Source organism: Anomaloglossus baeobatrachus, chromosome 1, assembly GCF_048569485.1.
Source record: "Anomaloglossus baeobatrachus isolate aAnoBae1 chromosome 1, aAnoBae1.hap1, whole genome shotgun sequence".
NCBI lineage: Eukaryota > Metazoa > Chordata > Amphibia > Anura > Aromobatidae > Anomaloglossus > Anomaloglossus baeobatrachus.
The window spans coordinates 300,488,662-300,512,708 of NC_134353.1; the positions used below are offsets into that span (position 1 = coordinate 300,488,662).

Genomic DNA, 24,047 nt, shown 5'->3' on the forward strand with positions numbered 1-24,047 from the left:
AGTTATGTTTGTACATTGAGTTTTTTTTATCAGTTCAATTATTTTAACATTCTTTGAAATGTCATGGCTACATGCTTCACAAATAAGCGTAAAATCATCATACTAGTTTACTAAAGTGTTTAGAAAAAACTCCAGCATCCATGTCTGTATAGAGTAAAACTTCGTCTTTATTTAAAAAAATTCTTTAAAATTTTATAAAAGCAATGGTCAAGAAAGACGCGTTTCAAACGAAAGAGCGTTCTTAATGATTAAGAACGCTCTTGCGTTCGAAACGCGTCTTTCTTGACCAGTGCTTTTATGGAATTTTAAAGAATTTTTTTAAATAAAGACGAAGTTTTACTCTATACAGACATGGATGCTGGAGTTTTTTCTATATGCTAATTGGACTTGCCTACCCTCCTTGCACCGTCATCTTATTCCTCCATGTGGTGAGCTGGAATCCTTCCTATTTTTCCCTATTCGTTTACTAAAGTACCATACTGGTTAAAAGCCTTCGAACAAAGCAACACTATACCTTCAAACAAAAACTGAAAGTATGAGCGAGGGTCTCCTGATAACCCATTTAATTTTTCCTTATATGAAGCGGATTCTATAGTGACTTTTTTGAAAGGTAAAAATTACAAGTAATTGAAGTGCTATTGGCCATTGCATGACTGTGGAAAACCCTACTGATGTCGAGCCCACCAATCAGCCAGTACTAACCATGCAAGTGCTTCCTCTGTATACCCCTCATTTTCTACAGAGGAATATAGAGATTTTATCTGCCCAATTCCTTTAGAAATTAAAAAATAGTTCTATCATATGCTATTGAAGAACTATCCTAAGGTCACATGATATTGATAACTCTTGGATAGGCGGTTATAGAGTTTGTCCACTACTCTAACAACCGTTCTTAATTGCAATATTCTCTTTTACAAAATAAAACAGGTTACGCCCAGCGCTGTAACTGATGTCGGTGTCTGGTCTTCCAGGGCTTGTATGCGGTTATGCCGTGTGAGCCCTGCAGCCAATCAGCCGCTTCAATCTCCCTTCTGAAGGCTTCACTGACATTTGAAGGAAGTTGGAGCAGCGGCAGCTCTCACGTCTTCCAGGTGTTTGTTTCATGCAAAGCAAGTGAGAGTAAAGCAGCCACTGTTTGGCATAACATCACGTGATCCCTGGAAGACCAGGCACCAACATTGCAGTTACATTGCTGGCCTCAGAGGGGAGTACAAGTAGTCTTTATTCTATACGGGGAAATATAGCAATTGGGTATTGTCAGAATAATGGAAACCCCTTTAAAATCAGATTGATACGTTTCGGACACCCAGAACCTCCACCTATATTCTGTTTGCAACCATAGTGCCTAGATATACACATCCAATGAAGCTGCAAAGTTGTCAATACCATATTACAGTCCCTTAAAAAAAATATATTATATATATATATATATATATATATATATATATATATATATATATATATATATATATATATATATATATATATATATATATATATATATATATATATATTTTGAGCCATTTTGTTAAATATACATGCATGAAGCTATTATGATGCAATATGAAATCTATTTGTAGAGAGGCAGCATATCAATCCCAGGTACTGTTAACTGTAACTCTACCTGATAGCTTAGTCTCAGACACATTAATGACGATTTACCTCTCTTGTGGACTATTTGACGGACCAGGGCCCACAGGCGATTTTTCATGTGGGGTGGTAAAACTAACAACTGGGAAAATCTCCTCGTTTCCTGGTGTTTCTAGAGTTGGAGGCTCTGATCTGTAATGTGACCATGCATTCCAATATGAAATATACTTAAAAGTAATTAAAGTTTTCACACAGTGAAGCTCCACTTACAAAAATATGGAGTAAAGAAGTACAAACAAATACAAAAAACAACCGGTCAGTGGCATCAAATTCTAAACATTGGAATAAAATATTAAGTTTGCAAAGGACACAAAGATAAGAGAGACATAACTCTTATTGTTCACTCTCGGCTCCTTGTAAAATTGTGCAGGTTGAGTCACAGGCCAACAACTACCTATATATCTGTACAATACTTAACACAATGAAGATGAAGCAGAGCCTCATTCTTAATTTAAGATTAACATAATTGAGTGTCTTAAGGAGAATCTGTCAACAGGTTTCTGCTACTTAATAAGAGCAGCATGATATTGTAGCTTCAATACAACCCATGTTTTAATCAGCAGGAGATTATCACTGCCAAACTTCGGTTTCACATGCAAGACAGTCAGGCTAATCTATGTAACTCCACCCCCATTATTGACTGCCATTTAGCCGACAATGCATAGAATTCAAAGAAAGCTGCCAATCAGCGGAGTGGGCTGAGTTGGTTATACATACAGCAGACAAGACAGGGATTCTATCAAAACTAACCCAAACAGTCTAGTAGGTGATAAATCACTGGAATCCGGCTCTCTTCTCATATATTCTGCAGCTCTTAGGAAAATCCTGCTGACAGATTCACTTATGTAAAGGGAACCTGTCACCAGTTGTTTGCCCTGTAAGCTGCGGCCACCACCAGTGGGCTCTTATATACAGCATTCCAACATGCTGTATATAAGAGCCCAGGCCACTGTGTAGACCATAAAAAACACTATAATACTCACCTAAACCGGTTGCTGCAGGGGATGTGGCTCAAATGGGCGTCTTCGTTCTCCGGTGCCGGCAACTCGTCTTTCGGCCATCTTCGTCCTCCTTCTGCATGACGCGTCTACGTCATACACACTCGCCGGTCCCGCGCATGCACATTACAATGCTTTGATCTGCCCTGTTCCTGCTCAAGACCTGAATGCCGGCGAGTGTGTATGACGTCTTTGGCGTCATACACAACGGCTTCAGAAGGACGACAGAAGCAGCAACAAAGATGGCTGAAAGAGGCGGCACCGGAGGACGAAGACGCCCATTCGACCCACATCCACCACAGAGACTGGTTTAGGTCAGTATTATTAGGTGTTTGTTATGTTCTACACAGCGGTCTGGGCTCTTATATACAGCATGTTAGCATGCTACATATAAGAGCCTACTGGGGGTGGCCGCAGCTTATAGGGTAAAAAACTGGTGACAGGTTCCCTTTAAAAAGAATCTGTAAGCAAGTTTTTGCTACCTCATATGAGAGCAGCATGATGTAGGCATAGAGGCACCAAATTCAATGTTGTATCACTTAGATTTATGGCTGCAGACTTCCTGACACAGTGAAAGATTTAACATGTAGCAGAGCTCTGTGAGCTGCCCCCGCCCCACACCACGCTTTCAGTATACATTTCCATAGACAAAAACTACTAAATGACAGAATGGGGCAGAGTTTGACTAGAGCTCACATGCCACTGAGACCCACTAATGATCAAGATAACAGGCTTAAGCTAACATAACAGGTAAACAAAAGCAGAATGTTAGATAACAGACACAGGGCTGAAGTCTATTTTAACACTTGCAGCATGCATCTTCAGATTATATTGCAGAAATCTGCTGACAGAGTCCCTTTAATCTAAAAGACAAGCTATTGATGTTTAGCTTCATTTTACTACCACCTCCTCAGCCATTAAAATTATCATTTTAGTTAAAAAAAATACCATTGTATGTTGGATACACAGGTTTACAGTATCCAAAAAGGGACAGAATTGTCAAAGCAAGATTTTGGCATGATCTAATAACCATAACCTTTTATTCATTTCTTCAGGTCCCACACTATTACTTTGTCAACTTGTACATTCCTGTGCTCAGAGAGTAGTCTTTTTATGGACTTTTAAAGGGGGGCTTCGATCACAGGATAATACACAGTGGTCTAGCTAAATCCTTTATATAGACCCTAAAATTTACTAAGTTTTTAAAAAGGCCAATATATCTGGAACTGTATGGCAGACTTAAAGACAAAACTGGAGGGAGCAGTCAGAATAAGAGAAGAGCTAAAACGGTCTGTTTAAGTGGTCAGAGGTCCTAAGCCATCAGACATTTCACACAATTCATAGAAAGTACAGAAGATCCTTTTCAACTAATTCATAAATCCTTTAATTTCTTTTTCGATCAGCCATTTTGGGAGTCCTATGTTAATGTGAACAAACAATGGTAAAAGTAAAAGCTCATTGGAAGTTTAAAGGCCTTTGTAGATTTAGAATAGTGCAGAATTGTCACACAGTGTGCCGTTAGTAAAGGCCCCGTCACACTAAGCAACATCGCTAGCAACATCGCTGGTAACGAACAACTTTTGTGACGTTGCTAGCGATGTTGCTGTGTGTGACATCCAGCAACAACCTGGCCCCTGCTGTGAGGTCGTTGGTTGTTGCTGAATGTCCTGGGCCATTTTTTAGTTGTTGCTGTCCCGCTGTGAAGCACAGATCGCTGTGTGTGACAGCGAGACAGCAACAACTAAATGTGCAGTGAGCAGTGAGCCGGCTTCTGCTGAGGCTGGTAACTAATGTAAACATCGGGTAACCAAGAAGCCCTGTCCTTGGTTACCCGATATTTACCTTTGATACCAGCCTCCGCCGCTCTCACTGTCAGTGCCGGCTCCTGCTCTGTGCACATTTAGCTGCAGGACACATCAGGCAATTAACCCGATGTGTGCTGTAACTAGGAGAGCAAGGAGCCAGCGCTAAGCATTGTGCGCTGCTCCCTGCTCTGTGCACATTTAGCTGCAGCACACATCGGGTTAATTAACCTGATGTGTGCTGTAACTAGGAGACTGGGGGCTGGTCACTGGTTGCTGGTGAGCTCACCAGCAACTCGTGTAGCCACGCTCCAGCGATCCCTGCCAGGTCAGGTTGTTGGTGGGATCGCTGGAGCGTCGCAGTGTGACATCTCACCAGCAACCTCCTAGCAACTTACCAGCGATCCCTATCGTTGTTGGGATCGCTGGTAAGTTGCTTAGTGTGACTGGACCTTAAGACACATTCCTTCTCGTGCATTAGGCATTATATAAAGCTTGTTCAACCTCACTGAAGAAGGATTTAGTGTTGGAAGTTCGCTTTCAGAAAGAACATCCTCTGTTTGAGTACCCATGGAGCACATGGCTGTATCCACAGGAAACGCTTGACTGTCCATATTAATTGGAGGACCTGTGGACATACTTGAGAAAAAAAATATAACAAAGTTTGAACTTGTTAAAATGTATTTAGCTGCCAGACAGATTAACACCATATACAACATGGTCAATTGGAGTCCATTGTCAATAACAGTGTGTTGGCTCGGCTACTAACATGGCTTTAGGGATTAGTTTCACTTCAAGCCTTAAGCTCAACTAGACCAAAACCAATTAAAAAAAAAAAAGCATTGCGCTGCTAGCTGGGATTTGGACATTTTCGATAGAGCTTCAGTTTAAGTACAAATAAAGCATTTGGCAAAGAACTTTTTTATTATTCTACAAGGCTTTGCGTTTCAAACTTGCTTGTATTAAGTATCTATTTAGATAGAATATAACCTACAGCAATCATCTGCGTCTTCTCATATTAGATTAGGAACACTGACATATTCAACATCCTGGAGGGTCGGCAAAGAATAGAAAGCTTCTAGTAAGCAGAGACAATACAGCTGATACAGAGTGTGTACAAACACTGAAGATAAAGATGAAGGTGTACAAGGGATGTTACTTTGTGCCATGTCATGTCTGGTAACATTAAAAAAAATAAAATAAAATAAAAAATAAAAAAAAAAGTGTTAAGGCCACTTCACACATAACGAGATCACTAACGACATCGTTGCTTCACCAGCGATCTCGTTATGTTTGACACGTACCAACGATCCACCCCCTGCTGTGAGATCGTTGGTCGTTGCTGAATGTCCTGGGCCATTTTTGGCTCATTGGAGTCCTGCTGGGCAGGATGAATCTGTTTGACACCTACCAACAATCTCGTTAACGACCTAGATGAAAACTTAAAAGTGTGACACGTAGGCGTGTAGTTGTGTCACCTTTTCCGCGCCCCCTCTGCACCGATTGGTTGACGCTGAGAACAGTAAGAAAACACTCGGGAACGAAGGAGGGATGAATCCGGGTGCAGATGCAGCTTTGATCCGAAAAGCAAGCAAGCAACCGGGAACAAGGTACGAATGAATCCGGGTGGAGTCGCAGGTTCTATCCTCAAAGCAAGGCTCAAAAAGGGACAAAGGATGAAGCAATACAAAGTTGCCTTCTAGGCCAGCCACCTAATCAGAACGCAGTATTGGCCACCAATCGGAGCGGAGTGGTGTGGAAAAGGCGACGCATATGCACACCTACGTGGCTTACAGCGTCAAACATTACGCCCCTATTCGAGGACGGAATCGTTACATAGCTGCTGTGTGACAGGGTCCCAAGGACCAACGAGCTCGTTATACAGGTCGCTGCATCGTTACTAAAGTCGTTGGGAAAATGACTGACATCTCACCAAACGATCTCACCAACGATTCGGAAGCTGTGACGTAGTAACGATCTCGTTAACGATCTCGTTATGTGTGACTGGACCTTTAGGCCCTGTGCGCACTATAAAATGGAATTTTCTTAAAAAAAATTCCGGACCCTCTGAAAATTTACCACACATGCGATAAAAAAACCACAGCAAACCGCCCCGAAAACCGCATGCGGTTTTACCGTGGTTTGCAGCAGGTTGTTCCCTGCAGTTTTTGACCAATATCGATGGCAAAAACCGCAGGTACCTGCGGAAAAGTAGTGACATGCAATTATTTTTGCTGCAGAAAACATGCAGCAAAACCTGTTGGTGAAAAAAAACGCAGTGTGCACACAGCATTTTTTTTACCATAGGTTTTGCTGGGGAAGGACTGCAGCAAGGTTATGAACATTTTCTGCAGCAAAACATGCAGCAAAACCATGATAAAAACTGCAGCGTGCGCACAGGGCCTTAAGGTAGGTTTACACATAGGGTAAATACTTTGGACTTTGTCAGGATATTCACTGTTCAGAAATCTCATCCACAAGCTGCAGAAAAATAGGACTGCACCAATTAGCATTTTAAATCAGCAGCGTGTCAATGAGGATTTCAACCTCTGCAAGGAAGAAGGTGAGATATGCGGCAAATCTGGGACTCTGATCAAAATGGGAAATGTCTGTGGACCACTTGACTTTGAAAAAAAATATGGACATGTGAATTGCTCTATAGACTGTAAAAAGGTAGGGTATGAGGTCCATGTGTTTTAAAACACACAAAAAAAACCCACTGTGTTTGAAGCTCTGTTCAGTGGTCCCGTCAGGGCTTCTGTCCGAACCCCCTGCAAAACAGGTTTCCGACGTGTGCGCTGACTTGAGCCATTGGCTATAATGGTGCAGACAGTCACCATGTGCTCTGTCGTGCACCATTTTCGGGAGTATACGCTTTGCGGAGGCAGACACCCAGATTTACCGTATTTTTCGCATTATAAGACGCACCCCCAAATTTGGTGAAGGAAAAGAGAATTTTTTTTTTAATGTTAAATGGGGTCCATCTTATAATGCCAGTGTCCGTCTAACAAATCATATAGAGTATATGTCCCTCATAGCCCCCCATCCTAAAATTAGCCCCCTCAATCTGGATATGGCCCCCTTATATTGAATATAGCCCCCTTGTGCTGGCACACGTTCCCCTGTGCTGCCTATGGCCCCCTATGGATTGCACACGTTCCCTGTGCTGCCTATGGCCCCCTATGGATTGCACACAGTCCCCTGTGCTGCCTATGGCCCACCTATGGATTTCATGCGTTCCTCTGTGTTGCCTATGGCCCCCTATGGATTGCACACATTCCCTTGTGCAGCCTATGGCCCCCTATGGATTGCATACCTTCCCCTGTGCTGCCTATGGCCCCTCTATGGATTGCACACAGTCCCCTGTGCTGCCTATGGCCCCCTATGGATTGCACACGTTCCCCTGTGCAGCCTATGGCCTTCTATGGATTGCACACGTTCCCCTGTGCTGCCTATGGCCCCCAATGGATTGCACACGTTCCCCTGTGCTGCCTATGGCCCCCAATGGATTGCACACAGTCCCCTGTGCTGCCTATGGCCCCCTATGGATTGCACACAGTCCCCTGTGCTGCCTATGGCCCCCAATGGATTGCACACGTTCCCCTGTGCTGCCTATGGCCCCCAATGGATTGCACACGTTCCCCTGTGCTGCCTATGGCCCCCAATGGATTGCACACGTTCCCCTGTGCTGCCTATGGCCCCCAATGGATTGCACACGTTCCCCTGTGCTGCCTATGGCCCCCAATGGATTGCACACAGTCCAATGTGCTGCCTATGGCCCCCTATGGATTGCACACGTTCCCCTGTGCTGCCTATGGTCCGCTATGGATTGCATATGTTCCCCTGTGCTGCCTATGGTCCCCTATGGATTGCATACATTCCCCTGTGCTGCCTATGGTCCCCTATGGATTTGCACAAGTCCCCCTGTGTTAGATATCGCCCCCATGCTGCTGCCCATAGTAAAATAAAACACTCTTTCCTTACCTCCTGCAGCGCTGATCTCCCTCCTGTCTCCCTCCGTGCTTCTGTTCCTCCACTTCCTGGTTCTTGGTGCCGGTCATGTGATCGGCACAGCAGAGTGAGATCATCGCTGCGTGCCTGCCGGATCACATATTGACAGCGCCATATAAGGGGTTAAACGGCACGAGCAGATAACGATTCTGCTCGTGCCTAGCAGGCACACATCTCAGCTGTGAAAATCAGCTGAGATGTGTGCCGATCGCAGCATGATGCTGCCGGCAGACCGCGGGCAGTAACATTATGACCGCAAGGACGTAATTTTACGGCCCGCAGTCATTAAGGGGTTAATGTATTTAATTTGAAGCCGCAATTGTCTGACGCTTGTACTATACATAGCACTCTTACGTACAGTGAAAATCACGGTCTCCTATCAACGCCAGCTGAACGCTGATTTTCACAGGAGTATCGTAATGACAGGCACACACCTATTATGGTAACCCATTAGCAGCCAACATATCACGTCATGGGCATGCTGATAAACACTAAAAATGCCGCGCCACTCCCCCTCCCACCCCCCATATCTACAGCATAGGTCATAAATAGCTGTTTGGCCACGGTCCGATTGCGGAAGCAGGAAATGCTCAGTTCCAGAGCTGCCAAATCTTCTGATAGCAGCTTTGGAACTGAGCATTTTCAGCCACCTGCTGCTGCCACCGGCACCTAGCCCAGCTGATCGGTGGGGATGCCAGAAGTCGGACCCTGACCGATCAGCTATTGATAACATATCCTATGGCTAAGTCATTAATGTTGACGCAGTGAATAATCTCATTAAAGTATACCCTCTATCAAATGCTGGAGCATTTCAGAGAAAAACATACCTGTCTGCAAAAGTAACAAAGGTGTGGAGTATGAAAAACACATGGGATGGAGCAGACATGTGGATAAACTAAGATTAAGTTCAAAATTGACCCGTTAACTTCATAATTCTGAATTAAGCAGAACTATTTAGTAAAGAATTAGACAATATGTACTTAATTTGTTATCTATTGACTCATTCATAAAATTCATACATAAAATTCAATTTTCTTGTGAAGGGGAGATAACAGAATTAGCATCTCGTAACATGACGCTCATACCTTAAATGCTGTAGTGTTAAGTGTTCAGTTACCGCAAGCGTGCACAATCTTTACTGCTTCAAGAGCCACATTGTTAGACTGGAATATATTGAGGACCGCAATGAAATTTAAAGAGGTAACACCTTTTGAGAGGTTTATGGCATATACGAAGTAAATGCCATAAATGTATAGGAGATGCAGGTTCCAAGAACCAGAACTCCCACATATCTGGAGAATGGGGGTGCTTGTCTCCCCAATCAGTACTGTAGAGTGGAGGAGGCCCTGCAAACAAGTAACATTGAAGACTATAGTTATTGTAGCATCTGGCTACATTCCACAATTCCCTTAAAATAAAATAGTGAGTGCTTTGTACATATTCAGCCACCATTCTCTAGGACATATGCCCTTCTGGAGTGGAAAACAGGGGTCAAAGAATCCTTGTCTTTGGATGTATAGAGGACCTAGCTATGGTTACTCAGTGCTTTTAAAGATTGCCTATCTCTGCTCCTGAGCAATGCTCTTCCTCCAGCTAACATGAAAACCACTGGATACAGAAGGTTGGAGTCCACTCGAAGTGACACGGCAGGCCGCATGTGGCTTCTGGGCGGTAGGTTAAGCATCAGAGTTACCATTTTCAGCATATTATATAGTCTGTTGTGTGTTAGATTAATGAATATCACATCTGTATGATTATGACGTATTGATCTCATCCAATAATTTACTTTTCATTGCCTGTGAATGAATGTCATCGCACCACAAGAACCTTTGCCTAAATCAGAACTTGGGCTAAGTGCACACGTTGAGTATTTGGCAAGCACTATAGCTCGGTATTTATAAGCCAAAACCAGGAGTGGAACAATCAAAGGAAAAGTAGAATAGAAACTCGTCACCACTTCTGGATTTATCATCCACTCCTGGTTTTGGCATACAAATACTGAGGTAAGAAACTCAAATACTCAACATGTGCACAGGGCTTTAGTGACCAAGATTAATGCCCAAGGACTATAATTTAATAGAACCCACATTAGTGAAAATAACTGACAAAAACCTAATATAATCTTGTATGATTTAACCGAAAACAATAACCCTTGCGGCTGATTCAGACGTCAGATTTCCACGTATGAGTTATATCTGCATTTAACGGCTATAATCTTTGGGATGGCTCACATGTCTGTGCATTTCGTGGACTGAGCGGTCTACACAAAAACAGGAAGACATGTTAGATTGTGATATGAATCACAGATTAAAACTGGCCAATGCAATATATATTATATATCTGATTCCGATGCCGTCCATGTGCCAATTCGTGCACTGCTCATTTCTTCATTGACATTGTTTTTTCTCAAGCTTCCCAAACAGCTTTTCTCATATGCTAAATAAAAAAAAATAATGAAGCTGATGGGAAACAGTGGCACTGCCTACACTCTCATAACATCTAATCCAAGCACTGATGGCAAAAAAAAATAAAAAAAATTGTGTTCCGGAAAAGTCACTGACGTCTGAAGAAGCTGTTACACAACACAATTCCGCGAGTCTTACATGCAGCATGTGGTTTCAGACCATTACATATTAGGTGACTGGATGGAAACACAAATGATGTGTTCAGACCTATTTATCAGTGACGTTAGAAATCAGTCTGTGGAGAGATTATTAAAATTACTTTTATAGTGTATCACTGGTTACCTGATATCACCATTTACAACTTGGCTTTCCCTAGGCATAAAAAAAAAAATATATAATTCTTGAGTCATTTCCAGAACTGTAGAGAAACAATGATTCACTATCTGCAGAGCAACACTTAAATGGTCCCCAGAAAACTATGAATCTGTAAGAAATATAGGAATAAAATCAACTTTTTTATCTAAACTTTGAAAAAAAAAATGGAGTCATGTATATAAGCGTTTATTACATGTGCAGTGTAAGAGCTGAGTGTGTTTATAAGTCACCATTGACTGTTCTCTTCTGAGCACACATTTTCTCACATCAGCAATTCTAGAGAACTATAACCTTAGACAAGATCATCTATATATTTACCATAGCACCTCCTAAAATAAAACATTTTATATAGGTGTGTGCACCTTCAACTTTTCATGCATTTCATTGAGGACCCCAATTTCTCACGATACAAATTCAATACACAGCGTGTTAGCAAAATCCTCCACAGGCATCAATTCACATCACAATCTCTTGGTGGCCACATATAGCATTAACATCTCTACCCAGAGTAATGCAAAGTCATTTTTATTCTTTTTATGTCATCTTGTGCCACTAATCCTGGATATGTGAAGCCAAAAACACAGGTAAGAAATGACCCTTCTGTATACAGTGTGTCCACCCATATCCTGTCCACTGCCATTAACTTGAGAACAGCGGCAGCTATAGGCATAGAAGTGGTGTCTAGGTATAGTAAAGTAGCCATGCGCCAAGCAATGAAACCACCTATAGCGCCACCTGCTGGAAAACAACGGAGTTAGCATTTTTATCTCGAAAACTGAATGAGATGGAGAAAAAAAAAAAGTGAATTTTAAAGTTTTGGGCATCATCAATTCAATACGACACCTTGCATACAGAAATGCTATGATTAGAATGTATAAAACTCACAAGGCTGTGAATGTGAAGCGATACCTCATGGAGACCTTCCTACAAGTCATTGGGTATGGTGGCTTCATTGAGTGGCCTCCACGCTCACCTGACCTCACCCCATTGGACTTCTTTCTGTGAGGTCACATCAAACAGCAGGTGTATGCGACCCCTCCACCAACATTGCAGGACCTACGATGACGTATTACAGATGCTTGTGAAAACGTGTCACCTACCATATTGCACAACGTGCAGCAAGATACAGTATGCTGTCCAGGGTTCAGATGTGCATTGCAGCTGACGGTGGCCACTTTGAGCATCAAAGTTAAATGAGCGCCATATGCGTGACCAGCATTCAATGTTTTTTTTGGGGGGGGGGGGGGGGGGTCATGGGTTTCATATCATAGCATTTCTATATGCAAGGTGTCGATTCGTATTGAATTGAATTGATGATGCCCTACAATTTTCGAATTCCTTTTTTTTTCTCTCTCTCGTTTCGTTTTCGAGATAAAAATGCTAACTCCGTTGTTTTCCACCAGGTGGCGCTATAAACGCATGCATTTTTGCCCCTTTTTTACCACATTTTGCCCAATGCGTTTTTTAAGTCAAATTATTGACTGTAAGGGCTCAAAAATGCAAAAAGAACTGACATATTGTATCTTCAAAAACACAGCCAAAAAAAGATGCAGTGTTGACAGCAAAATAGAAATCTCAGACTTTGCTGGGGGGAAGGAAATGTATGCATTTGGGTGCATCTTTGTGACCGCAACAATGCGCCAAAAACGCAATTTAAGATGCAGTGTGTGAATACAGCCTAAGGCCCTGTGCGCACTGGAAAACGGAATTTTCTTAAGAAAATTCCGCAGGGTCTGAAAGATTACCGCACCCGCGGTAAAAAAACGTGGCAAACCGCACCCGAAAACCGCATGCGGTTTACCGTGGTATTGCCGTGGGTTGGTACGTGTTTTAATGCATTCAATGCAATAAAGCACATTGAAGAAAAAAAAAAAAAAAAAGTAAATTTCCTTCTATGATAGATAGTAGATAGATAAGTAGATAAATAGACAGAGAGAAGAATAGATAAATAGTTAGATAGATAAACAGATCAATCAACAATCTATCTATCTATCTATCGACACACTGCATTTCTCCCGGCGGTAGTGTGTTCACATTACCGGCCGTGGGAAATGACCAGTGGTTACCTCTCTGCAGGCTCGTTACGAGGTTGCATTCAGTACAGTGTCAGTCGTGGCTGGATGCAAGCGTCGTGGGACATCGCTGTGGATTACGCCGGAGCTGTGTGTTTGGGGCGGGGTAATAAAATGGTGAACGAGGGGGCTTTTTTGTGTTTTATTTAAAAATTAAGGATTTTTCGGTGTTTATGTTTATTCACTTTACTTACAGGTTAATCATGAAAGCTGTCTCATAGATGCTGCCATGATTAAAGCCTGGACTTAGTGGTGGCGATGCGCTGCCATTAACTCGTTATTACCCAGATTGCTACACCATCACGGCAACAGGAAGAGCCGGGACACTCCGGGACTGCCGCATAATGGAGGGGGGGGGGGCATTAACCCTGGCCCTCACCCTCCCTAGCCTGAGAATACCGGGACGCCGCTGTGTATTTACCTCGGATGGACGGTAAAAATACGGCGGAGCCCACGTGTTTTTTTTTTTATATGTCCGTTTGATTTCTATGTGTATTTTATATGTCTGTGTCTGTGTGTGAGTGTGATGTGTGTTCTATGTCTTGTCATGTGTGTGTTTACTCTCTGCTCCACTTCCTCTTCCTGTCATAATGACATCACTTCCCTGCAAACCGCAGGCAGTGATTAACATTATGTCCCGAAACCGCGAAATATCGCAGGGAATAACGCAGGAAAACACAATGAACCGCACAGCATTTGCTGCCTGCATTATTCCTTGCGGGATTTCACGATTACATTGCAGTCCATGGAGTGAAATGCCGCAGCGACGTGCAGAAAAGAAGTGACATGCAATCGTTTTTGCTGGGGGAATCCCGCAGCAAAACATGCAGCTGTCAAAATCTGCATAGTGCGCACAGCATTTTTTTTTCCCTATAGGTTTTGCTGGTGCATCACTACAGAGATGTTATGAACATAACATGCAGCAAAACCGCAGGAAATCCGCGGCAAAAACCGGCAACTGCGCACAGGGCCTAAAGCTCAGCATACGTTCTGCTGTAATGCTGGGTTTACACACTGCAACATCTCAAACGACATCGCTGTAACGTCACCGGTTTTGTGACGCAATAGCGATGTCGTTTGCGATGTTGCAGTGTGTGAAACACATCAGCGACCTGGCCCCTGCTGTGAAGTTGCTGATCGCTACAAATCGTTCAGGACCATTCCTAGGTCCTTTGTTTCCCGCTGTGCAGCATGCATCGCTACAAAGTTTCAGTGTGTGAAAGACTTTGCAGCGACTTTGTTAGCAACTTCCCTTTCAAAAAAGCTGCTTATCAACGTCCCCAACAACCAGCTAGGTCGCTCTGCAGGTCCGGATCGCTGTTGCGTTGTTGGCCAGGTTTGCCTGTTTGACAGCTCACCAGCGACTCACCAGAGACTTAGGGAGGTCGCTGTTACGTCACAAAACCGGTGACGTTACAGCGATGTCCTTTGCGATGTTGCAGTGTGTAAACCCAGCTTAACACATTCAGATATCAGAGATTTGTTCTGGGTCTGTTATACCTATATTTACACAGAGATAACAGGACATTTGAACAAAAACACACAGCTCCAGTCATGAAAACAGAGTACTTTGGGAGATCTGCTGCCAGGGTGGTGATTTCTAACGGATGAGAGGGAGACTGAGCAGGTGAGCAGCCATCTGCTGAATAAATGTCAATGGCTGGAGAAAGGTGACTGGGATGTTAAGAATTTACCCCTCTTCTGAAATGTAATTATTCCTCATCGACTTCTATAAGCTACGGATAGCAATGGATGGCCTTGCGTTGCATCAGTCAACCGATGCTGCGATGTATCTGCCTGGTGGATGGAATGCTGCATGTAGCGTTATTTCTGCGCTTAGCGGAGCGTCAAAAAACGCAACCGGCAGGATTCCATCTGAGTCCGTTGTTTTTATAATGGACGCCTATGGTGGCGGATTCCGTTAGAATCAGTCATTTGACGGATTACGTGAACGCAACCGTCTTTACACAACTGCGCATGCCCAGATGTGTAAAGTCAAGAAAAAAAAAAAAAACTAACGGATTGCGTCATTTCGTCCTTTGTGCCACTATATGCAACGCATCCGTCACACAACACAATGCAACGGATGCCGTTCAACGCAAGTGTGAAACTAGCCTTAGTGTAGATTTTTTTTTCACACTGTAGTTGCTCAACTGTCTGCCCACAGTTTGCAGCTGATCGCTTATTGCTGGCATTACCCACCTACAGACTCCTTTAGGTGGCACTAGAAGGACCCTTTCCTCCTCTGTTATTTTCCATACATGGAGCATACTTGTGACTGATCATCAAGGCAGCAATCAGGTCCTCTTATAAACTGGATTTTCACATTAATTCATTGTGTTCAAAATGTATTTGTGCATACATGTATCAATAAAAGATTTTACACACTGTAGATAACAGGAAATACAGTTTATTTGAGAACAGAGACAAAATTATAATACATTATATTACATCAAGATGTAGAAGCAAAAGATGGAACAACAATGCTTACTGCCAACAACAGTCTTGTCATTAAAGTGGTTATTCCATAATTCACTTTTTAATCGGTCTTGCACGGCTTCAGCCAAGAAAATATACCATTTCATCTTGTTCTGTGACCACTCAACAACACTGCTAAGCTGTGCTATTACTGCATTACTCAATTCTTTAGTTTCTGCCTACAACTCCCAAGATTCCTTGCATGCATTCTACAAGGCTTTCTCACCATACACATATACAGTACATGAGTTCCAATAAGGCTATGTACGCACTGAGCGTTTTTCGCAGCGTTTTGCACGTTTCCCGAGTGCGTTTTTGGGCTCAAAATTGCATGACTTTGCTTCCCCAGCACAGTCTATGACTTTTCATTTTTGCTGTCCGCACACAACTTTTTTTTAGCTGTGTTTGAGCTAAAAAAATAAAAATGGACATGTCAATTCTTTCCTGCGTTTTTCACCCATGCAATGCATTGGAAAAAATGCAGCAAAACGCAGTGATCAAAAACGCAGCAAAACGCAGCCAACAACACACCAAAACGCGGTAACAACACATTTGTTTTGTTTACTAGTACGTTTTTACCGCGGGTACGGTTTTTGCGGCCAAAAATGCAGCGTCAAAAAAAACGCAGTGTGCGCACATAGCCTAAGTCTCCTCCCAGTTATTGTAAATATAGTCACCTGTGAGTTCCCAGTAAGTCTCCTCTGTTTGGTAGCCATAAATAGAGTCTCCAGCAAGTTTTCAAATCAGTCTCCTTCTCCTTTAGTAGCTGTAAATATAGTCACCAGTAAATTCCTAGTCCATCTACTTTCTTCTCTAGCAGCCATACATATAGTTCTCAGTCAGTCAGTCAGTCAGTCAGTCAATCTCCTTCTCCCTCAAGCAGCTATAAATATAGTCCTCAGTCAATCTCCTTCTCCCTCAAGCAGCCATAAATATAGTCCTCAGTCAGTCTTCTCCTCCCTCTGGCAGCCTTAAATATAGTTCCCAGTAAGTTCCCTTGCACATAGTTAACTGATTGTATCCAGGAGTCTGGAGAAGTGAAAAGATATTGTACTTCCATGCTCATAAGTCAATCCTCAGATGCAGTCCTCTTCTATACCCTGTATCTGCATGCTCCTGATACGCAGGATGAAAGCAACTTATACAAACTGCTGTTTTGTGAACAGAGGATCACTGTACCAAGAATATGAATGAGGACCTAATGGAGGGAAGAGTGATGCAGCATGTGTTTCCACAAGCACTCAGCTCAGTAGTTAACCATGTACATTTATATACGTTTTGAACACCAGGATGGAGCCATGCTATGTACACTGTGTTCCAAATTATTATGCAAAAAGAGTTTAGGAGTGATAAGGTCATACATTTTTTGTTAGTCATTTAAACTCCTAGATGGTGATGTGTGTCAGGGCTCTTTATATCACTAAAAGCAATTGCAGATACCTGTGCACATTAGTTTGGCAGGTGTGTTCAAATAAAGGCAAGACTACTTAGGAAGGCTGTTCCACATTATTAAGCAGCCTACATTTTTTGCCAAAATGGGAAAGGAAAGGAAAAGGATGTGTCGGCTGCTGATAACCAACAAATTGTGGAGTATTTAAGTCAAGGCATGACTACAAGCAACATTGCCAAGACACTTCATTGTGATCATCGCACAATCAAGAAGTATGTAGCTAATTCACAGCACACGCGTGTGCGTGCTGATAAGAAAAAATTGAGGACTCTTTCCAACAGGCAATTGCCTCAGGTTAAAAGAGCAGCTGCTAAAATGCCTTGTCATAGCAGCAGACAAGTTTTTGAAGCTGCTGGTGCCTCCAACGTCCCCCGAACCACAAGATGCAGGGTCCTTCAGAGGTTTGCAGCTGTGCGTAAGCCATCCTGTCGACACCTTTATCCACTGCACACAAGCAGAAACGGCTCCAGTGGGCCAAACGATACATGAACACTGACTTCCAAACTGTTTTGCTCACCGATGAGTGCCGTGCAACGCTCGATGGTCCAGATGGATGGAGTGGAGGATGGCTGGTTGATGGACACCCCATGAAAACACGGCTAAGGCGCCAACAAGGAGGAGGTGGAGTAATGTTTTGGGCTGGAATCATGGGGAGAGAGATTGTCGGCCCCTTTAGGATCCCTGAAGGGGTAAAGATGAACTCCATAATCTATGTGGAGTTTCTAAAACAACCCTTCCTGCCATGGTCAGGAGGAAGAACCATGTAATCCGCAGCAAGATCATTTTCATGCATGATAATGCACCGTCTCATGCTGCAAATAACACATCTGCATCTCTGGCTGCTATGGGCATTAAAAAAAAGACAAAACTTATGGTGTGGCCACCATCTTTCCCTGACCTCAACCCTATTGTGAACCTCTGGAGCATCATCAGAAGGAGTGTCTATGATGGCGGGAGGCAGTTCACATCTAAGCAACAGCTCTGGGAGGGTATTCTGTCCACATGCAAAACAATTGAAGCACAAACCATCCAAAAACTGACAAATTCAATGGACGAGAGAGTTCAGAAGCTTCTTTCGAACAAGGGGTCCTATGTGCAAATGTAACATCACCTAGAATTCAGTTTTGACTTGAAAACGGTTTGATTTCATTTTGTAATAAGCAGATAATGCTTATAACGTCACAACAGACCATTTTGTTTTTCAAAAAAATAAAAAAAGGTTGAAAACTCTGCTGTGCATAATAATTTGGAACATGCATTTTGAGTGTTTATTATTTTTAAAATATACTGTTTTCATAGGCAGTTTGATCAAAAACATTTCAATTATACTCGAATAGTAGATGACTGGAAAATAACAATGACTGCAATTCCTATAGTTAATTTAGGAAAATATGAAAAATCTTTTTTGCATAATAATTTGGAACACAGTGTAAGTAAGTAAACATCAGAATTCTTCAATGTATTATTCTATAGGTGCCTTTAAATTGTCAATTTTACCATTTTTTTTTTCATCTGTATGATAAAATACTAGTGGGATAACCCCTTTAAAAACGTAACATCCTAGCGCTTCTGTCATATATGCTCTTTGGAACTTTAAAGTCATTTAATAGCACCAAATATGTTTTTACACAGGAAGGACATTTCACCGATCAAAGCCCGAGCAGCCTATAGCCTCACAGATATGTACAAATGCAGCTAATGTTCATTTTTGTAAAAGAATAGAATCGTTTCAAGCTACGAATTATATTCATGCACATTATCAGCCATTCTGTGCAGAAACACACACGCTACTATTCTGCTTAACTTGAGGCCAAAGTTCGTAAATGGCCTTAAGCCAAAACAAAGCTCTAAAAAAGGCATGCATACCACCAGCCTAAAGGCAAAAGTATCATCATAAACCAAGCATAAAACATTTAGCGAATTTTTATCATTGTTTACACTTTCAGGAAACCCATTGTCAATGGGAGAAATCCAGCAAGCTGCCATACCTTCAGTATATTATCAATCACTTTAATGGCCAATGGTTATTAATCAGTGCGGCAGCAAACAACCGCTATAGAAAATAAAATAGTAGTAGAAACCGCGTCCTTGATGAAAACCGATCAGCATGCAACTGACCATTTAGTAAGTTGTCAAGGTTGTAGCACCCTGACAAACATGCATCACATTCCCAGGCTCTGCTTTTGGTTATATTGCCTATTACAACACCGATAAACTCAATCAATAGCAAGTGTACAAATTAACACAGATGTAGCAGAGCGGAGTTGATCTTTAAAAGGTGGAAACAAACTTTGCCTGATGTAGAGACCAGAGTAATCTCAAAAGCTTGCCATTTGTTACCAGCGGTCAGCTGCTGAAGATGCCACTCCCCCTGAAGAAGCATGTAACCATCTTTGTATACCCGCGAAACATACGTCGGGGCACCCTCCCGTATGAAGGACATTCCCTTCGGGATTCCTGGGCCTTTTCTCCTATATTTAGGTATGTGACTCATCGCTTACATACCTCTTTCCTTTGCACTCCTTATAATGATCCCATTGTTCACACTCGCCTACTTGCAGTGTGCATAGTCATTACATTTTGTTTACATTCTCTCCTACACTTTGCACAGTGATTGTGTGGACATTACCACGGTGGTTTTATACTTATATTTTTATCCTCAAGTGCTGGGATTCTTTTGTCACATACGGCTTCAATTTCACCTAGTCTCAGACATCACTTCCCCCCTAGGGGATTTCCACCGTTTACTCCAGTCTTCTTTTTTTGTCTTTTACTTGTGATTTTTTGTACGTCTATTTCATGTAAGCACTTGGCACTTTTCATGTAATTTTTACATTTAATACAATTTATTAAAGCAATAAACTCTTCTTTTCTGTTTTGATATGCATGCATTCTTTGAGTTGCTTGTTGCTAACACTATACCTGACTTTTACTAATATGGATAAGCCATATTTAATTCCTCCATTGACTGCCAAGCTCCCTTCTATTTAAATTTCCCCCCTCTGCCGCAGAGATTAGCACTACGTCCGGCGCATATGCAGGGCAATTTTCAAGTTTCTCTCCAACTCTTCAATAAAATTGTGCTGGAATTAGCGCATGCGAGTACCGCGATCTACAGTGCCATTTTACGGAGGACACTGTGATGACCATGAACGGTGGTGGCGCATGCCAAAAAAAATATATAAAAATAATATAATAATTTCAACCTGCACATGTGCTGTTCATATTCCTCTTTACAGTCTCTTCAATAAAATGGCACTGGAGATCCTGGTATGCACATGCGCCAATTTCGGCGCTATTTTATTGAAGAATTGGAGAAAAACTTGAAAATAGTACTGCGCACGCGCCAGACGTAGCACTGATTGCAGCAGCAGAGGGGAGACATTTAAATAGAGGAGAGAAAGGCAGCCAGCGGAGGAACCATTACAGAAGACCCGACCCACAAAGTCCCATCCCGATGCTCAAGGCACTGAACGAATTACGTCATTTTCAGATTTTGGACAAAGATTGCTTCGCAATAAAGATTCGGATTTATCAGCTAAAGGTATCTTTTTAAACAGCATTCTACCACCATTAAGGCACTGCATTTAATTTATAGGGAAAAAATGGATGGTTCCCTTTAAGTTTAACATGTAATCAGGAATAGCTTCTGATGTAGGAATTAAGCATGCCTATTAGTTAGACATCTATGGCATCATATGGATGTTATAATAGACTGTGGGTGATGGATGCCACTATGAATCCACGACAGGCCTCTACTACTTGGGCATCTGGAAGCTGCAGAGACATCCAATCATGGACAGTAGAGATTAGGGCTTCCGGGTGTGCAAAAGAAATATCTGACAGTGCAGCTGTCGCTATGTCTACGAGAGGGCAGACCAAAAGTGGCCATAGAGTTGGCAAATGGGACGGGAGTTTATAAAAGATGTATCCCACTGTATGACTATACACAGGAGCCTTCCATTGAAGGTATATTTCAGAATCCCTCAATAAGTTCACAATGTAATGTGGATATGGCCTTTCACAGACTTCTATTTCATTTGGGCACTGTGTGAGTATACAGTGTGTCCACCCATATCCTGTCCACCGCCATTAACTTGAGAACAGCGGCAGCTATAGGCATAGAAGTGGTGTCTAGGTATAGTAAAGTAGCCATGCGCTACGAAATGAAACCACCTATAGCACCACCTGGTGGAAAACAACAGTGTTAGCATTTTTATTTCGAAAACAGAACGAGATCGAGAAAAAAAAAAAGTGAATTACAAAGTTTTGGGCATCATCAATTCAATACGAATCGACACCTTGCATACAGAAATGCTATGATTAGAACGTGTAAAACTCACAAGGCTGCAGACGTGAAGCGACACCTCATGGAGACCTTCCTACAAGTCACTGGGTATGGTGTCTGTGTGGAGTGGCCTTTACGCTCACCTGACCTGACCCCATTGGACTTCTTTCTGTGAGGTCACATCAAACAGCAGGTATATGCGACCCCTCCACCAACATTGCAGGACCTACGACAACGTATCACAGATGCTTGTGCAAACGTACCACCTACCATATTGCACAATGTGCAGCAAGGTACAGTATGCTGTCCAGAGTCCAGATGTGCATTGCAGCTGACGGTGGCCACTTTGAGCATCAAAGTTAAATGAGCGCCATATGTGTGACCAGCATTCAATGTGTGTGTGTGGGGGGGGGGGGGTGTCATGGGTTTCATATCATAGCATTTCTATATGCAAGGTGTCGATTCGTATTGAATTGATGATACCCTACAACTTTGTAATTCACTTTTTTTCTCTATCTCGTTCCGTTTTCGAGATAAAAATGCTAACTCCGTTGTTTTCCACCAGGTTGCGCTATAGGTGGTTTCATTGTGTAGCGCATGGCTACTTTACTTTTCCTAGACACCACGTCTATGCCTATAGCTGCCGCCGTTCTCAAGTTAATGGCAGTGGACAGGATGTGGGTGGACACACTGTCTATTTCTCCTGTTGAGGACGGTTGTTTTAAGAAGGGGCTGAAAGGTCTGTAGGAGCTGTGTAACCATGCACATAGTGGATTTACTTGCAGTTTTATAAAGGATCACAGTTCCCCTCAATTTTAGACAAAGCTCTGCCACACCTGGTTAAGAAATTAAACTGAAAAATAGAATTACATAATTTCTAAAGTTCACATAGAAAGCCGTTCACGCTGAAAACGCAATAATAGGTTACTGAGAGGCAAGTTTATCGCTTCATGCAGCAAATACAAAAAAAATAAATAAAAAAGGAGAGAACTCAAAATATTTCCCTTGCAAATGTAGCATTGAAAATGAAAACCACCAAAAGTTTAGAAAAAGACAGGAAATTAATGGAAAAAGTAGAGGATCACTGCACATTTAGAACACGGGCTGAGACACCGTGGTGCCAGTCTCGTAATTTGGTATACTTTGGGCTAATGATTTGAACAGGAGCTTTTTCCCTACAAAGAAAGAAAAGATAGAAAAAAAGCAAGAGAAAAAGGGTAAAAATAAAGATCTTTTATCCATTCAGACATGGACATTTAGTCACCAAATAAGGTAACAAATCACATTACAGGAAGACATGACAAACTATACAATTACTAGTATAGAAACCACAAAAAGCATCAGCTGACAGCAGTACGGACACATCGACGAGATACAGAGACAGAACAAGAACAAAGGCGTGCATGACTGCATAGTGACCAGTGCGGTCACAGGCCACCAGTGGACATCCACAACACAACTCTTTAGATGCCAAGATGAAAGACACTAAACTTACTTGTCTTTTTTCACATTTTCAAGCTCTGGTTCTGTAACTGAAAAGTAAAAGGAAAATATTAAATATATGTTACAGTCCCAAAAAACATGGGTGATTTACTTTAGAGCCATAGTTCCTCCTATCCAATAGCTATATCTACTATTGCAGCGGAGGCCAATTCACTTGAGAGCCTAGAGACCACTGTTGAGAGCGAGAACTACAGAACCATTGTAGTGTTTAGGATGTGGCCAACCGCAGAGCACATCAAACTCATTCGAAAGAGCAATAGCCAAAAACATTGGGACACTGCCATATTGGGCCTACAGGTGTTTTTTTGGTTTTTTTTTTAGGGCATCTCATTCTAAACCCATAAACATTAAAAAGGAATCTGTCAGCAGAATTTCACCCCCAAAATATTCATATGTACATGTAGCTGTTTCAAAGGCAACTTTCCCTTATTCCCTATGACTTTATTAACTCCCATTTACCGCTTTCTGCGCACAACGGTCTTTCCCGGTCAATTGTTGCTCATTCAGGACACAAGAATACCCGCTGCTCGGATGATCCTCTCGAACAAAGTGTCATCAGAGCAGGGGGAAGAGGCTGCAGTCACTGGCACAGCCCATGCCCCATCCTTGAAACGAAAAGCCATCAGTGACACTTGTTTCAGAGGCTGTTGTGGCCCTGCTTTGTACCACCATGCGATCTGCACAGTGACAGTGCCTGCTCTGCTGTCAGCTCTGATCAGTAATAATCGGCCGGCAACTGAGCGGTGTCAAAATCAGACATGCAGAAGACCAATCACTAGCAGGGGAGGTGCTAATCTCGTGCATGCTGGATATTGAATATCGGTGTGTTGCTGACAGATTATTACCGATCTGAGAAGACAACAGTGGACGCTGTCACTGTGCAAATCGCACAGTGAACAGGGAGTACAGAACAGGAGAACAGCAGGGACAGAGCAGAGAATAGTATAGCCCATGAAAAGAGAGTCACTCATACTGCTTCATTTCAGGGAGGGGGCAAAGGTGCAGCAGTGACTGT

At 42.5% G+C, this 24,047-nt stretch overlaps 1 protein-coding gene across 2 annotated transcripts in view; it reads right to left on the bottom strand.

Moving 5' to 3' along the window:
• Positions 1 to 24,047, bottom strand: part of PDLIM5 (PDZ and LIM domain 5) — a 256,555-nt gene that overhangs the window by 76,932 nt on the left and 155,576 nt on the right. Inside the window, exons 7-8 of one of the 2 annotated variants that reach the window (XM_075351045.1) lie at positions 23,025 to 23,061; positions 22,174 to 22,704 (exon numbers count right to left, since the gene is read on the bottom strand). In XM_075351045.1, coding sequence (XP_075207160.1) covers positions 22,611 to 22,704; positions 23,025 to 23,061 — 131 coding nt within the window. In that variant the 3' untranslated portion in view covers positions 22,174 to 22,610. Of the gene's footprint in view, positions 1 to 22,173; positions 22,705 to 23,024; positions 23,062 to 24,047 lie in introns of those variants that run through there. The other variant, XM_075351036.1, reaches the window with a different exon arrangement.